General features: G+C 39.3%; 1 protein-coding gene across 1 annotated transcript; it reads right to left on the bottom strand.

The window, feature by feature from the left end:
* Positions 1 to 3,753: 3,753 nt before the first annotated feature.
* Positions 3,754 to 16,834, bottom strand: FAIM (Fas apoptotic inhibitory molecule). The gene is made up of 5 exons (XM_007464362.1): positions 16,653 to 16,834; positions 15,169 to 15,301; positions 14,651 to 14,879; positions 7,581 to 7,630; positions 3,754 to 4,206 (listed from the first exon to the last, which is right to left on the bottom strand). Exons 1-5 carry the CDS (start codon positions 16,832 to 16,834, stop codon positions 4,057 to 4,059), a joined length of 744 nt encoding a protein of 247 aa, XP_007464424.1. The 3' UTR covers positions 3,754 to 4,056.
* Between the last annotated feature and the right edge of the window lie 900 nt (positions 16,835 to 17,734).

Below are 17,734 nucleotides of genomic sequence, written 5' to 3'. Positions count from 1 at the left end.
CCCAAAAAAAAAAAAAAAAAAAAAAGCTGCTGGTCAAAGTTTATAATGGTACAACCACCTTTGAGAGCAATTTGGCAAATCTTTAATATGATTTGCACTATTTCATTCAGCAATTCTACTTCTTAGCATACCTAAAGCAGTGCTTCTCAATCCTTGATGTACATACAAATCACCATGGGATCTTATTAAAACCCAGATTCTGATTCGGTAGGCTGGAAAGATCTGAGATTCTTAATTTCTAACAAACTCCTAGGTGATGTCATTGCTGCTGGTCCAGGGACACACTTTAAACAGCAAAGCCCAAGAGAAACTGGAGCATATTCTCGAGGGACACACAGAGACACAAAGATGTTCATTAGAGCTTTGATGGTATAATGATCATCTGAAAACTACTGAGGCGAGTGGATGGCTAAATTCATATGGTTGAATGCAAGAGTTAAAAGGAACTGGAGTTACATGTACCAACGTAGATCAATCTCAAAATCAATATTGAATGGAAAAAAAGCAAGTTGCAGGAAGGATTCATAGAATATAACATTTAAAATTTTAAGTAATACTGTATTTTTTTAGGGATATATACCTACACAGTTAATACAGACTTGCATGGGAATGGTAAACATCAAGTTCACGATAGTGATTACTTTGGCAGGGGAGGGGTATGGGAATAGCAAGGGTATATGGCTCTTCAGTTGTATTTTAATGCTTTACTTATTAAACTGGATGATAGGTAAACTCAGTTAAATAATACAAGTGTTTGTTTTATTATTTTCTATTTTTTCTACATTTAAAATCTCATTAAGCAAAACAACAAAACAAATAGCCTTATTTTTTAGGTTGGAGAAACAGAGGCTCAAGAACTTAACCTTTGGTGCCAAACTTCAAACCCAGGCTGTACACCTTCCCTGTGACCCTGCTGGGTTTTCTGTTTGTTTGGCTGCACTGCAAGGCTTGTGGGATCTTAATTCCCCAACCAGGGATTGAACCCAGGCCCTTGGCAGTGAAAGCGCTGAGTCTTAACCACTGGACTGCCAGGGAATTCCCCCAAGCTGCTTTAAATTAACAAAACAAAAAACATGGGTTCACCAAGTCAAAGGCAAACTACAATTCTCGAGGTTTGGTCTCCAAAAGACTGAATCAAACTGTATTCCCATGTGTTTGCTGAGGAACATAATAACACACTGCAAAGTACAGTTCTGACTGTTAATAGCTAGAGTTCAAAACAAAGTGCCTAAAAATAATTGCTTTGCTTTTGGACATAAATATGGCCATTAAAAGTCGCCCTTTAGGGGCTTCCCTGGTGGTGCAGTGGTTAAGAATCCGCCTGCCAATGGGTTCCAGCCCTGGTCCGGGAAGATCCCACATGCCGCGGAGCAACTAAGCTCGTGCGCCACAACTACTGAGCCTGCACTTTAGAGCCCGCGAGCCACAACTACTGAGGCCGTATGCCTCAACTGCTGAAGACCGTGCGCCTAGAGCCCGTGCTCCGCAACGAGAAGCCACCGCAATGAGAAGTCCACACACCGCAACGAAGAGTAGCCCGTTTGCTGCAACTAGAGAAAGCCTGCTCACAGCAACGAAGCCCCAACATAGCCATTAAATAAATAAATAAACAAACAAACAAATAAATAACGCCCTTTATTCAAGGGAAATGAAAACGACCACACCCAAACACTTGAAAGCAAACCCAAAAATGAGTTTAATACGCCTTAGTTCATTCATGTCCTAATCTTCCAGTGGAAGTGAAGGAAGGCTGGGGGGTGGCATGGGGAGAGCAGGGGGATGATTTCTATATATGTGGTGTGCTAACCTTACAGTTGTAAGACTTCAAATAAAACAAATGTCAGAGTAGGTAACTCAGGCTAATTTTAATATGCTCTGCCACCACGCATGTTGCCTGCCGGGGCCCCGCCTGTCTGAGCCACGTTCCCTCGCTGCTGTCCTGCCCCTCAGTTCCTCGTGCCTGATGTTAGAGCGTGGTTGTGCCTCTGTTCTGCCCCAAATCTCTTAGAAATACGTGAGCGGCAGGGAGAAGGTAGTACAGCACATGGGTTTTAGCGTTAGAAAAACCTGGGTCTAAGTCAGAAAGGCCATCATCAAAAAATCTAGAAACAATAAATGCTGGAGAGGGTGTGGAGAAAAGGGAACACTCTTGCACTGCTGGTGGGAATGTGAATTGGTTCAGCCACTATGGAGAACAGTATGGAGGTTCCTTAAAAAACTACAAATAGAACTACCATATGACCCAGCAATCCCACTACTAGGTATATACCCTGAGGAAACCAGAATTCAGAAAGAGTCATGTACCAAAATGTTCATTGCAGCTCTATTTACAATAGCCCGGAGATGGAAACAACCTAAGTGCCCATCGTCGGATGAATGGATAAAGAAGATGTGGCACATATATACAATGGAATATTACTCAGCCATAAAAAGAAACGAAATTGAGCTATTTGTAATGAGGTGGATAGACCTAGAGTCTGTCATACAGAGTGAAGTAAGTCAGAAAGAGAAAGACAAATACCGTATGCTAACACATATATATGGAATTTAAGAAAAAAAAATGTTATGAAGAACCTAGGGGTAAAACAGGAATAAAGACAGAGACCTACTGGAGAACAGACTTGAGGATATGGGGAGGGGGAAGGGTGAGGTGTGTTAGGGCGAGAGAGAGACATGGACATATATATACTAACAAACGTAAGGTAGATAGCCAGTGGGAAGCAGCCGCATGGCACAGGGAAACCGGCTCGGTTCTTTGTGGCTGTCTGGAGGGGTGGGATAGGGAGGGTGGGAGGGAGGGAGACAAAGAGGGAAGAGATATGGGAACATATGTATATGTATAACTGATTCACTCTGTTATAAAACAGAAACTAACACACCATTGTAAAGCAATTATACCCTAATAAAGATGTTAAAAAAAAAAGAAGAAAGAAAAACCTGGGTCTAAATCCTGCCTGTTCCAGTACAGAACAGCTCACTAAGCTTGAGACAATGTCTCCAGACCAGTGCTGTCCAGTCAGACTCGGTATGATGATGGAAATGTTCTGTATCTGCACTGTCCAATGTGGTGGCTGCTAGCCTCATGTGACTGCTGAGGACCTGAAATGTGGCTAGTGTGGTAGAGGAATTTTTAATTGTTTCATTTTAGTTAATTTAACTTAAATAGCTACATGACTAATGGCTACCCTAGTGGACAAAGCAAGTCTAGAAAATGGAGAATTCTCCCTCTTATGGAGGATCCCCACGTGATAATGGACATGAAATACCCTGATAAAAGGCTCTACTATTAAACCATGTCCTGCTCTGAAAGACCTTCAGAAACGAGTACTGACACAATCTGGACCACTTCCCGTACTGAGGCGGCATCTCTGTGAATCTGCCTGGGTGGGTGTGCTTCAGTCACAAAGCGCTAACACTGGTGCTAGCTACCTCCACACAGGTGTGCGACTCTTTCTAAACACTGCCTGACAATGCAGCTGATGCTGTCTGGTGTAAAGAAGTTTGCTTCTTCCTTTTTTTTTTGTCCTGATCATGCTGATTAAACAACTGGATTTTCAGAAACCTATTTTTAATTAAATTCTTACGTGACACTCTTTGACATCTCCTTAACATTGTTTACAGATAGAAAATGTTTTCATTTCAGTTAAACTAATAATATCATTGTATACCAACTGCTTTAAACTAGACAATCTATCTGCACAGGTTAAAAATATACAAAGACATCCATTTTAAGAAACAAATCAAGCAGCACCAATTTTATTTTATAGCATTTATTATAGTAAAAGTTGCTTTTGTAAAACACTAGTGATTTTTGGTCCATATCTTATTTTCCATGTGACGTTAAAACATTTTACATTATTTACAAAATAAATTGCAATATTTATGATACATAATTTTTTTTTCCTGACCTTTGGAACATTACAGTTTCAGGTAACTAAAAAATAAAAACATGGCGACTAGATGTACTAAAAAGTACATACTGAACATATTTAATCACCACAGTAATTTAAAAGTCCTGATCTTTACTTCTTAAGATTAAAATTCATTAACATGAAGTCATTCAGGAAGCTCTGGGATTTCTCTATTATCCACAATGAGAGTATGAATAATCCCTTCTTTCCGCTTCCCACTACTGACAGCCTTTATGTAACAGTCATGGTTCCCAATACTGAAGTGAGTTTCAGTCCCGTCATCTACAAACTCACCCTGGGCAAACAAAAGAAGGAGGAATTAGTGTTCCAGAAACATTTATCTTTGTCTAGAGCATTAACATCACCCAAAAAGGGAGGTATAATGAAGTACGTATTAGTTCAATGTTAAACTTTGTAAGATTAAAGTTAGAAGCTTGTATTTAGATGCTTTTATGTCTCTGTTATGAAGGTTTCTTATTTGTACCCCCTACAATCTTTAAGAATCTTGTTTCAGAGAAAAAAAAAAGTGTACCTAATGGCTATGTGTCTATAACATATACTATGTAGACAATGTGGACCATTTTCAAAAGTAAAAATAATAAACCTGATAGCAAACATTTATTAGTGATTTATTCTATACAAAGAATGGTTTACATGCGTTATTTTATTGCATCCTCACAATAACCTGATTGGAGTACGATTACTATCCACATTTGATATGTGAGTAAACTGAGGCACAGAGTAGTTAAATTACTTGCTGAAGGCCCCAGTCAGTAAGGGATGGAGTGTTCTTAACCACTCTGAACATCTGATTCCCCAGTGTATACGGTGGCTTACAATAAATACATAACATAAAAAATAACATAAAACCAAACACTACTGAGTCTAGACTTGCTCTGTCCAGTACAGTAGCCACTGGCCACATGTGGCAACTGAGCATGTAATGAGGTGGGTCTAAAATGAGATACTCTGTTAAGGGTAAAATATACACTGGATTTGGAAGACTTAGTATGAAACAAAGAATGTAAAATAACTCAGTAGAAACTTTTTATATTTATTACATGTTAAATGATAATATTTTTGATATACTGATTTAAATCTAATTTTTATTAAGATGAACTTCACTGTAAAACTTCTGAAATCTGGCTACTAGAGAAGTTATATATGAAGCTCATATCTGTGGCTCATATTTCTACTGAACAGCACTGATCTAGAGTAAAAAGGTAGGGGCCAAGTAGTACAGAGAAGGAAGGAAGAACAGGAGGCTTAGAGGATAAAAGTGGATTATGCAAGGAAGCACCATCAGACACACAACTTGGCTATGAGCTTCCTGGCAGCCAAAGCAGACAGAGCAAGGCCCTGTAGCTAACATTATCTAACCAAAGAAAGCACAGGAGGCATCAGAGAGGGAAGCTTTTTCTTAGCTCTGGGAAGAATCTGGCCAACACGGAGGTGTACTGACCACAAGGACTGGGGGTGCTGGCCCTGGAGTCTAGTGTGTTCTTTTTACCCCTTTTCACATTGAGCTTTGAAAAAATCCCTCAGGTCATACTTCTGTAAAAATCAATTTAGAGGGCAGAGGAAGGGTTGAATAATACAATCCTTGTCAGTAGCTTCTTGGTAATTTGACAGATACATGGTCTTGGTCAGGATGCTTTGAGATGAAAAGGAAATGGAGAAAATAAGCTGTAACTCACAGGCAGCAAGAGCAGGTGTGCATAGTGCTGGGGAAGACTGCCCGGCAAACTAGGTCGTAGTTACAATGAGGAGGCAACTGGGTGAGACAGAGCTATTGTCCAAACACTTGTGGTTTCTTGTCAATTACTCAGGAACAAAGACGTTGTGGATGGACATTATTTTCAACTCCCTACTTATTTACAACCACATTCTTTAATCTCTCTTTACATTTGCACTGGAGAATTCCTGGAGGGTGGAAGGAATGTGATCCCAAACTGCAGACTCTCCATCTAGGGAATTCCAGGGTAGGAAAGAGAGAATAGGAAGGACTAGTAGATGTGGCATCGGGCACACAGTAGGCATGGAAACTTAAGCTGGTCCAAAAGGAGACATAAAATACTGAAGAGCTCTCCAAGCCTCTCTGCATAAAAGTCTCGATGGGTAGGTTTAACCCAGAGGGTGGATCAAACTCTGGAGGATCAATTTTGAGTGAGCCCTGGTTACATTTCCCTTCAAGAATTAAAACTAGGATTAATAAAGAGAAAAGCATTAATCTTTGTAACTTTTGATTTCTGGCTTGGGCACTTCCTTAGAAGCAGATTGGCTATAAGACCCAGCTAGTATGCTGAATACATTCATCCCAGACCTTCCCTCCAAGCACATCTCCTCACCTTCCCAGACCTACAATAGAGAAGGGAGATAACAGCAGCAACCACAACTTGCAACTAGCTAAACTGTGCCAGGGGAAGAGAGCTTCTCACGATCTCTAGCCCTGGTGTTCACGTCTGAAGCCATGAAAGGGGACACCAGGGCTGGTATACCGCCTGCTTGCCAGCTGACCCCAGAACACATGGGAATTTCCACCCAAAGATTCCAGCTCCTGCTTCCACACTCCCAGCTGTCCAGGACCACCTCCCCTGCTTCACTTCCTCCCCTGCTGTACATACCACTATTATTTCCTTCCCACTTAAGATGCACTCCTATATTCATCCCACCACAGCCCTAACAGGGCAAGCAGCAAAAGCCCAACACACTGGGGTTTGGATGGGGATTTCATTGTGCTCGGCTTCAATGGGTGGGGTAGCCTCTTAGCACTGCTACTCTACAAATTCCACTTGTCTTCTGGGGTTCATGACAGTGCCCTTTCCTACCTGCCTTTGTGTCACCTGACATTGTGTGCATCATTTCTATTTCACAACCTTTGCTTTTAGAAAAGTACTATCTGCTTTTTGAGTGTATGGTGTAAAGCCTTCCCATTCAGAGTGTGACCTGTGGACCAGCAGCTCTGGCAACACCTGAGGACATGTTAGAATATGCATTTTAACAAGATCCCAACTGATTCTATGCATGCAAGTTTGAGAAGCAGTGGTATAAAGCACCCCTTTAACCTGGATAAACAGGAGGACTCAACCTTTGGGGAGGACTTTTTTTTCTTTCTTTCTTTTTGTTTTTTTTTTTTTTACAAACCCCTGTGTCGAGGGCTGACTTTCAATAAGTTTGCAGCAAGGGAGCTGCTCTGCTAGGTACGAAACCCGGACCCAGAAGCAGATTGTCTACGGATGGTTTAGCACCAGGGACCCCATGAAATGGGCGTGATGGGCGAGGGGGCGGCCACCTTTTCAGCCGCGCCCGTGTCCCAGGACGAAGGACTCTCCACACCGGACCCTGGTCCCAACGTGCAGCAGATTGCGCTGCGCTGCACCGCGCTGGGGAGGATTTTGTAAATGTGGGAACTCTTCAGGGTAGAGGCTGGTCCAGGAGAGGAAAGGTAGAGTATGAGCTTGGTGCCACACGTAAGTTGTTAACAAACTCTCACTGCCCCAGGCACTGCCCAGGGAAGTTCTTCAGATTTTGGAGTCAGGATTACTTCATCTCTTTTTTGTTTTTAACAAAGAGGACCTTCATTACTTATAAAATCTCCAGTTAGGAAACACAGCAACGTTTCAATGGTCACTCACGCATATGGTGAGAGTAATCAAAAGGTCAACTTACTGCTGTCTCCATTTTTTTACCATTGCACCATACATCCATAGTGTCTTTTTCTGTAAAAGTAACAGATGAAAAAAAAATTATAATCTGTGATTTAAAGTTAACACTTTATTATTTTAAGAAGAGTTTGTTACACTGGATTTTGAAAACTCCATTAATTCCATTCATGGCTTTGAAATTCTTCCAAATTTGAAGAAACTGTGTTTATCTTTGGTTCATAGACGGAATAAAAATGAAAGCAATCTTTTAAGAGAAAATCATGATCCCAATGCAAATTAATGAAGACTTGTTAAAGAAAATCTTTAAAGGAGGATGCAGACAAATGAATGCGAAGAGGGACCTTTCCACACAGAGTGTCTTTTTTTTTCATATCATCTGAAATGTTTTAATAAAATTTTAAGGTCTGGTTGTGAATCAAAGAAGGGTTTACACACTCCCAGGATTACAATGTGTTTCCATTTAGGATACCAATATATTTTAGCAAAGTAAAGAGTGCTTTTGGACTTTTAAAAACCTACGTACTTCAAGTAATGTAATATTTGACCTTATCCCTTTTTTATTTTTATTTTTTGGATTATAGCAAGTATTGCTTTTTTTTTATTGGAGTATAGTTGATTTACAATGTTGTGTTAGTTTCAGGTGTACAGCACGGTGATTCAGTTACACACACACACACACTCTTTTTCAGGTTCTTTTCCCTTATAGGTTATTATAGAATATCGAGTAGAGTTCCCTGTGCTATACAGTAGGACCTTGTCATTTATCTATTTCATATATAGTAGTGTGTATTTGCTAATCCCAGACTCCTAATTTATCCCTCCTAGAACGTCCTTTAACATCAGTGACTAGATGATTCCTCCTGCCTCTCACTAACCCGACTGGATGATGGCACAAAGAGACCACCAAAAAAGGCTACCTTGCTGTTCATACAGGACAGATAGCAATTTAGCCTTAAATTTCATACTGGATAGCACAATAATCTCTATTCATTTTGTTATGGTTTCACTTTGAGGAAAATTACTGGATCATAAGAAAAAAAATATAGGTATAGTACTTGATGGACGGTTCAGAGTATAGTGCTGACACGATAGAGCAAAATGCTGCCACGATACACTTGGGCATTAGCTAAGCAGCCGCAGCTCACTCCAGGGAGGTGTGTACATGTGTACGCGTGTCACAAACGCATATGCATTTTGGGGGAGGATCCCTAGAGCCACTTGTGAATGTCAGTGTCCCAGGGAGTGGCAGGTGGGAGGACTGCACTCATTAAGCAGCCAGAAGACGAGCTTTGGGTGTTATAACGAAGATTAGAGAAAAGTGGGACCTGTGTGTGCACACGGAGCCCAGGGGTCAGAACCTGCCTGGGCCCCAATGTTCACTGCAGCACTATTTACAATAGCCAGGTCATGGAAGCAACCTAAATGCCCATCAACAGATGAATGGATAAAGAAGATGTGGTGCATATATATACAATGGAATATTACTCAGCCATAAAAAGGAACGAAATTGGGTCATTTGAAGAGACGTGGATGAACCTAGAGACTGTCATACAGAGTGAAGTAAGTCAGAAAGAGAAAAACAAGTATCGTATTTTAACGCATATATGTGGAATCTAGAAAAATGGTACAGATGAACTGGTTTGCAAGGCAGAAATAGAGACACAGATGTAGAGAACAAACGTATGGACACCAAGGGGAGAAAGGAGGGGTGGTGGTGGGATGAACTGGGAGATTGGGATTGACATATATACACTAATATGTATAAAATAGATAACTAATAAGAACCTGCTGTATAAAAAAATAAAATTAAATTTAAAAATTCAATTCAAAAAAAAATTACATGCTTCCTTCTGGTAATTGTTTGCATTTAAATTTCAAATCATTAAAAAGTACTATTCACGGGCTTCCCTGGTGGCGCAGTGGTTGAGAATCTGCTAATGCAGGGGACACGGGTTCGAGCCCTGGTCTGGGAGGATCCCACATGCTGTGGAGCAACTAGGCCAGTGAGCCACAACTACTGAGCCTGCGCATCTGGAAGCTGTGCTCCGCAACAAGAGAGGCTGCAATAGTGAGAGGCCCGCGCACCGCGATGAAGAGTGGCCCCTGCTTGCCACAACTAGAGAAAACTCTCGCACAGAAACGAAGACCCAACACAGCAAAAATAATAAATTAATAAACTCCTACCCCCAACATCTTCTTAAAAAGAAAAAGAAAAAAAGTACTATTCACATTAAAAAAAAAAAAAAAACAAACAAACCTGCCTGGGTGTCAAGGCTGAGATGCCTTGACACTGACAAGCCATCTACTCCAGGAACATGGTCTCTTCTCCCTGCACCTCGAGATGTGAGCCTCACTTAGAGAGTGGAGAAAGGACTTTGAACTGGGCTAGAGGGAGAGAGAGAAGAGCAGAGGGGCCCAGGAAGTATGGGAGGGGAAGCCCAATGGCAGCCTGAGTGGGGAGCATCTACGGCCACAGTTGTGGGGAAACCCAGCTCAGCCACCTGGATCAGAGCACATGGTGCTCAAATAAACCATGATGGTGGTGACAATCGGAATTTTATTTAGTGGGCCAACTGAATGTGTACATGTACTCAGACTTTCTATAATAGCTGTTATTAACATGCCTCTGAAGAACATTGCTAATCCAGAAGCCATAAAAGAAAAGGGGTAAGTAAATCTGACTACATGAAAGTAAAAAAGATTTCTGCATGATTAAAAAAACATGCATACGTATAAGCAAAGTCATATAATAAATGACAGACTGGGAAAAATACTTGAAGCTCACAATACAAAGAGCTAATTTTAGTAATAGAAGGACTCCTAGCAATCAAGGAGAAAAAGACCAACAACCCAAGAGAAAACAGGTCAAAGGATACATACAGGCATTATCAGAAAAGAAACACAAAAGGACCTTAAACACATGAAAAGAGGCTCAACCTCACCCAATTCTGAAAGAGGCAAATAAAAACCATGCTGAAATACCATTTTTCACCTAAAAGTAAAGTAGCTGGTGAGCCACTACATTTCTAAACACAACACTGTAAAATTCTGGAAAATAAAGATGAGCCCCCAAAAGCTTCCAGAAAGAAAAAACTAATGAGATTCAGACTGGCATAGAACTTCTCATTCAAAACAATGGAGAATAGGGCTTCCCTGGTGGCGCAGTGGTTGGGAGTCTGCCTGCCAATGCAGGGGACACGGGTTCTTGCCCCGGTCCGGGAAGATCCCACGTGCCGCGGAGCGGCTGGGCCCGTGAGCCATGGCCGCTGAGCCTGTGCGTCCAGAGCCTGAAAAACGAAAACAAAAACAAAAACAAAAAAAAAACAACAAAAAAAACCAATGGACAATAGAAGACAATGGAACAAGGCTTTCAAAATTTCTCAGGCGAAAAAAAAAACACATTTTAAAGCTAGAACTCTATACTCTGCAAAAGTATCAACTTCGTATAAGGTTCATATAATATTTAGCTCCTAGACACCCTTTATTAGGAAATCACTTAAGGATATTTTCCAGTAAACAAAGGTAAAACTGGCAGCTGTGGGATTCAATAACTGATGGAACTAAAGCCAGGGTTCCATGAAAGCAAGCCCAGGACAACCTCTGGGCAGCAGGCCTGGGAAGCAACTATCTAGTTTTGAACAGGAAGTCAACAGACGCCCAAGAATACTGTCATTAAGAATGAGAAGATTTCGAAGCAATAGATAATACGAATAAAAAATGCAAACAGACATTAGGAACATGAGCAAAGAAGATATATTTCCATTTCCAACAAGAAAACAGAAAAGCCACCAGAAGAGCCCAGAAAAACAAATGACTAAAAAAAAAAAAAAAATCAAGGTCCAATTGTGAAGTAAACAAAAAATAGGTATAATTTTGAGAAACTGGTAGATTATAGAACAGAAAACTCACTTGACCTTGACACTAAAAACAACTTCCTTTGAGTGGCACAGGGGGTATGACAATAATACAGAGAAAGAATGTAACCGTGGCCCACGCCAAAAATATTTACAAAATCACAATAATATAAATGTTATTTATTGGTTTTTAATTTTAGAATCAACCTATAGAAAAAACACAGGAGAACACAGTTATGGCTACAGAACAGAATACAAATATTAACTACTCTGATGATGTCAAAGAAAAGGTAGAGAAGACAGAAGTTGAAGGTGGTAAAGGTGGGAGAGGAGCGGCGGGGGAACTATATGTTCACAGCCTCATCTTACTCAACAGGGGATGAAGTAAATTTGAAAGCTGATGATGAAGATGGTGATAGTGGCAGCAGAGGCATGAGTTTTTTACTGTCTCCAAATTTCCCCTGCTAAAACAGGCCAACAGAACAGAACCAAAGACCCGATGGACAGTATCTACATGGGCAACTACAAGACCGTAGCTGTAGTATCGGCAGCCATGCAGAAGGAAGCAGAGGGAAGCAGCAGAGCCTCTGGTGGACCTAAGAATCCCCAGATGGCAGTCCTGGTTCTAACTGGAGCGTTCGGAGGGGGGATGTGTGAAGAGCAGCTGAACTAGAAGGGGTTTTACATCCTGACAGTGGATGGGGTGTGGGAGCAGCGGGAGGGGTCTGAAAGGGCTACAGCAGTCTGGGCCCCAGGAACCCTCAAACCAACCCGCCGAAGCTCCCTTCCAGTACAAACCCCACACTGAGAAGAAACTTGTGGGAAGACAATCCAAACTGAGCACCCAGGGAAACGACAGTAAAAGAAAGAGAAAATCTAGAAAAAACGGGGTAAGGAAACAGCAGCCATCTCAGAAAGTGTGCCCCAATGATTTTTAACATCATCCAAAAATGACAGAAAAGGGAACTCAAGAACGTGAAGTTTAAAAAGCTACACAAGACCACACTCCCTTCTGTAAATTCAGAAAAACTAAGATCATATAAGAATTATCAAAGAGAAGTACTGAGCTCTAGATCCATACAAAATTGTAAGAAAAAAGAACAGACTACCATCATTATAGATAATAGAAATATCAGACAGACATGCTTACATGAAAGGTAAAGCTGTAAAATACTATTTCAAAATGAGCTGAAAGAAATTAAGAAAATCATACAAGATATGAAAGTGATTAAACAATGATTAGAGAAACTCTGAGAAATGAAGTATAGAACTCAGTAAAAATTAGAAATAAAAATAATTTCATAAATGAGGACTAAGCTAAAAGGAACACAAAACAAACATAATAAATAATCCCTTAATAGAAACAGAAAATGAAGAGGAGGAAAATTTTTTAAATCAAAAAGAAATAAAGATGACAGTACAAGTCACAGGCTGGAAGAAAATAACTGCAAAATGTATCCGATAAAGAACGTGTATCTAAATATCTTTGTTACATTTTTAGAATTGACAACAAGTATTTAAATGGCAACCTAGACATAGTCTTTTAAATATAACTGAAGCCAAAATGGTTGAAAAAATTAATCTGCTTTTTTCCCATGATACGTAAAACAAATCTCATAATGCACTAAAGATTATGGTTCCAATTTTTTTTAACTCGTTATCTAAAATATACTAAGAACTCTTAAAACTCAACAGTAAGAAAACAAAGCACCCAACTGAAAAATGGGCAAAAGCTCTATAGAAATAGCTCACCAAAGAAGATACACAGATGGCAAATACACATATGAAAAGATGCTCAACACCACATATTATTAAGGACTTGCAAATTAAAAGTGAGATATCATTACACACTTATTAGAATGACCAAAATCCAAAACACTGGCAACACTGCTGGCAAAGATGCGTAATAACAGGAACTCTCACTCATTGCTGGGAGGAACACAAAATGGTACAGCCACTTTGGAAGACAATTTGGTGGTTTCCTATCCTCTTCAAGAAAAACTGACCCAATTTCTTTAATAAATAAAACATACAGGAGTTTTTGGTTTCCTTTTTTTTCCAACTATGTGCATTTATTACCTGATAAATATTTTTCATTCTTAAAAAAAAAAAAGTAAGGTATTTTCTAGCATTCAACTAGACTATATACTTTTTTTAAAATAAATTTATTTATTTTTGGCTGTGTTAGGTCTTCGTTGCTGCATGCGGGCTTTCTCTAGCTGCGGTGAGCAGGGGCTACTCTGTGTTGCGGTGCGCGGGCTTCTCATTGCGGTGGCTTCTCTTGTTGAGGAGCACAGGCTCTAAGTGCAAGGGCTTCAGTAGTTGTGGCACGTGGGCTCAGTAGTTGTGGCTCACGGGCCCTAGAGCACAGGCTCAGTAGTTGTGGCGCATGGGCTTAGTTGCTCCGTGGCATGTGGGATCTTCCCAGACCAGGGCTCAAACCCATGTACCCTGCCTTGGCAGGCGGATTCTTAACCACTGCGCCACCAGGGAAGCCCAAGACTATATACTCTTAAAAGACAGAGACAAAGTCTCTTCATTTATGTATCCTCAAGGCCTGGTACACAAACTGCCCTTTAAGAGGTTCTCAATATTACCTAAATAAATGAATCAATGAATTAATGAGATGATCTGCATAGTCTTAACTTAGTGATATGAGAAGCAGGAAATACTAAGAGTAACCAGAAGAGTGAAAAGGTAGTAAATATTTGTCTTGCAAGTTTTGTAGGCCCAATAGAAGCTGAGAACACAGATGGCAATCTGTAAGAGCAGAACTTAGCTTAAAGAGCAATGGCTTACTTTTTATTTTTTAATCTACTTTATCTGGACTGATGATTTTGATCTGCTGCAGTCCTAAACCTATTGCTACCTAGAGAAAAATTCCCTTTTTACTGATGAATCTTTAATTTCCAACTGCCTTTAGACATGGTTTTAAAGAGAAATATCAAATAATAACAAATGTCTACATCAATATTCCTTTTTTTTACACCCAAGTTTATAATCCTCGAATCCATCACTATAAAACCTGGCTCTCATATTTTCCATATGAATCAGTTGATTCAATGAATACTTCATTTCCATAGGACACATGAGAAATATAACTGCACTTAACATTCTCTCCTATTCAAAGCTCCCATAAAAGGTCTGGACAGTTAAGAGGAACTAATAAAATGGCCACCATAAAAAGCCAACAAATTCTGCAGAAACGGCTCTCACTTACCCAGCACAACTCTAAAGTCCTCACCATCCAAATGTAATACCCAAGTATTGGTGGTTTTTGATCTGTTCTCCATATACTTCTTGAGACTTTTCCCATTAATTTCCAGAGTATATTCATAAGCAAAACCACTGACAGCATCTATATTTATGGTTGCTTTCATCTTTGAAGCTCCAACACAGAAGGTTTCTTTGCCCACTAATTTGAACATCCATTCTTTTCTTATCTCTTCCTAAGTAATAAAATATAAAAGTTGAAAACACATAAATGGAAGAAAATTTAATATTTTCACAATACAAAGGTTTCAGAAAATAAAGCCATTTTAAGTTTAAATATTAGATGTTATAGTCTATGAATTGCACAACTATTATTAGTTTGCTTTGCATCAAAAAATGATACTGGCCAATATATAAAGATAACCACTGTAAGAGAAAAGCCTTGCATTCACATATGAAGAATCTACATTAGCAAAATCAAGCTTCCCTGTACACCATATTTTACGAAGTAACATTTTTTCCTACCTTCCCATCTACATATACCACTCGTTTGCCTGATGTGGTCCCATGTTCGAATTCAATCTTATGGACTCCATCACTTAAAGCAACGTCCCAAACAGCTACGAGATCTGTCATTTTTTCCAGGCTGTAAGGAGGGCTAAGGGAATAAAATTAAGCAATTATAATAGGCCAAAACAGTAATAGAATAACCAATTAATCCTTCCAAGGTGAAAATATCAGATTTCAAAAAGCCCTGAAATTATAAAATATTAAAGTGATATTAGCTAAGAAAGCCTACTTACAGTACATGTAACTAACTATCTTCTCCCTCTTATACATTCTTCTTTTAAGATGAAATTACTATATATGGGTATATAGTCAGATAATTCCAAAGTCACCTTAATATAATAGGATTAAGAATCAGTCAGTTTATCCACGACAGTACTCTAAGCTAGGCCACAGAATAATGCTTGGAAAGGTCAGTAAAAAGTTTCCACTTCTCCCTCCCGTCACTTAATGAGCACAGTATTTAATTTTGGTTTGACTTTTTCAGATCCAATCACTCTAAAGCAAGAATTCTCAAAACATTTGATACTTAAACCAATAACTAGGGATTAATTTTAACAAAAAAGGTTCTAATTTATAATACTAAGACTGAGGAAAAAAGAAGTCATGGAAGAAATGTTCTATAATAGATATAAAAATGTTATGGAAGATAGGAATCTTGTCATTATTACAGGAAATCTTATTAAAAATATAAAGGATTCTGTTTTGTCAAGTTTCTGGCACAATTTAATATAAAATATATATTATATGTGTGTCCTGTGTGAATAACCTGTTATGTATAATGAATATGTAACATGTAAGTACTATTTTGATACTGAAATAGATCTTTAGCTTTGAGAGAAGTAACATTTATTACAGCAATAATGATCATAGCTAACAGTTATTTAGTACTTACTGTGTGTCAATCACTGTGCTAAGAGCTTTATATATATTAACTCAAAGAATCCTCACCATGAGATGGGTACTATCATTATGTCTATTTATAGATGAGGAAACTGAGGCTCAGAGAGGCCAAGGGCTTGTTTAAGGTCACAGTGACAGTAAGTGGCAGATGGGATGTAAACTTAGGACTCTGGCTCCAGAGTCTGTCTCTTAACTACATCCTACTCTTCATTCACTCTAATCTCCTTTGTAGGGTCTAAATCAGAGACAGTAAATGGATTTTATATCGTTTTGAAGTGACTGCCAAGAATTTTGTGCTGAGACGGATTTGGAGACCTTACATCCAGGTCCTATGGGAAAGCATGCCACGTTAGTGCTGCTAACCTCCATGCCAGGTGTTTACCACCCTTGCTCAAAATCACAGAAAAGCAAACCTATGTGTTCTGCAATATTACAAAATGTGTCCTTTAAAAAGTAGCCTGGATAAATAACTCTCCTGAATGATTAAAACCATCTTGAAATTTTCATAAGCTAGTTTTATTGCAATGCAAGACATTTACCTTTCATCATCTTCAAAGATAGGACTGTCATCTCCAGATGCCATGGTTGGCAAAACAGTCTTTAATCCAATTAGCAGCCAGGAAAGAGAAAAGGAGAATTGCAGCAAAGAAAGACTGAGAGCAACAAAGATGACATCTGCAAAGAGTTTTTCTAACTCTGCAATCCATTTCTTAAATTGCATGCAGTTTCTGATGAAACAGCGTTTACATACAATAGAATTTCAATATCTAATTTTCAGGGAAAGAAGTGAAATCACGCAAATTAGCCAATCATATTTTCACCTGTTATAGATTTATAATTTCCTAAAACCAGAGAATACACTCTAGTTTATGCCACTGAACTAGGGAAGCCAGGGAAGCCCCCTAAACTGTATATTTTAAAACGGCAAATTTTATGTCATATATATTTTATCACAACTTAAAAAATTAATACTGTAATATATAAAAAACCCATTGAATTGAATGGGTGAAATATATAAAAATATATAAAAAACCCATTGAATACCCTTTAAGTGGGTGAAATGTATGGTATATGTGTTAAGCTTGCAAGAAGCATCCAGGGATATGCCAGTTTGCTTTCTAAGAGCAAACTTAATTTGCCCACTTACTCAAGCTCACTTAATTTACTAGTACCAATAATAAATCCATAAAAGTTACGTAGTTTGCTCTGGTCACTAGAAGAGCCCAAGCCAAAACTAAAGTCCAGAACTCCTGTGTAATTAACTAAACAGTATCTGGGCTGTAATGCTAAAATCAGAAGCACACATAATACTCACATGCATAGAAAACCCCCCACATTTGAAGATTTGGGATTAACAGTTGTACCCCTGCCAAACCTACTGAAAAATAATTTCAACTATTTTTTGCTCCCAAGATCTACTCTAGCCTTTTCTGTATAGATGTCCAAGGGTGCTCACTCCTTGTAAAAAACGGGAGATTGACAATCGTTTTGGTCTGGAAACAGCCAGAAGCCACAAATTGTCTTTAAAAAGATATTAAGGGCTTCCCTAGTGGCGCAGTGGTTAAGAATCCGCCTGCCAATGCAGGGGACACGGGTTCGAGCCCTGGTCCGGGAAGATCCC

Source organism: Lipotes vexillifer, unplaced genomic scaffold, assembly GCF_000442215.2.
Source record: "Lipotes vexillifer unplaced genomic scaffold, Lipotes_vexillifer_v1.1 scaffold957, whole genome shotgun sequence".
Classification (NCBI taxonomy): Eukaryota; Metazoa; Chordata; class Mammalia; order Artiodactyla; family Lipotidae; genus Lipotes; species Lipotes vexillifer.
The sequence above is the reverse complement of the archived record's forward strand: the minus strand, read 5'-3'. Positions and strand labels throughout refer to the sequence as shown.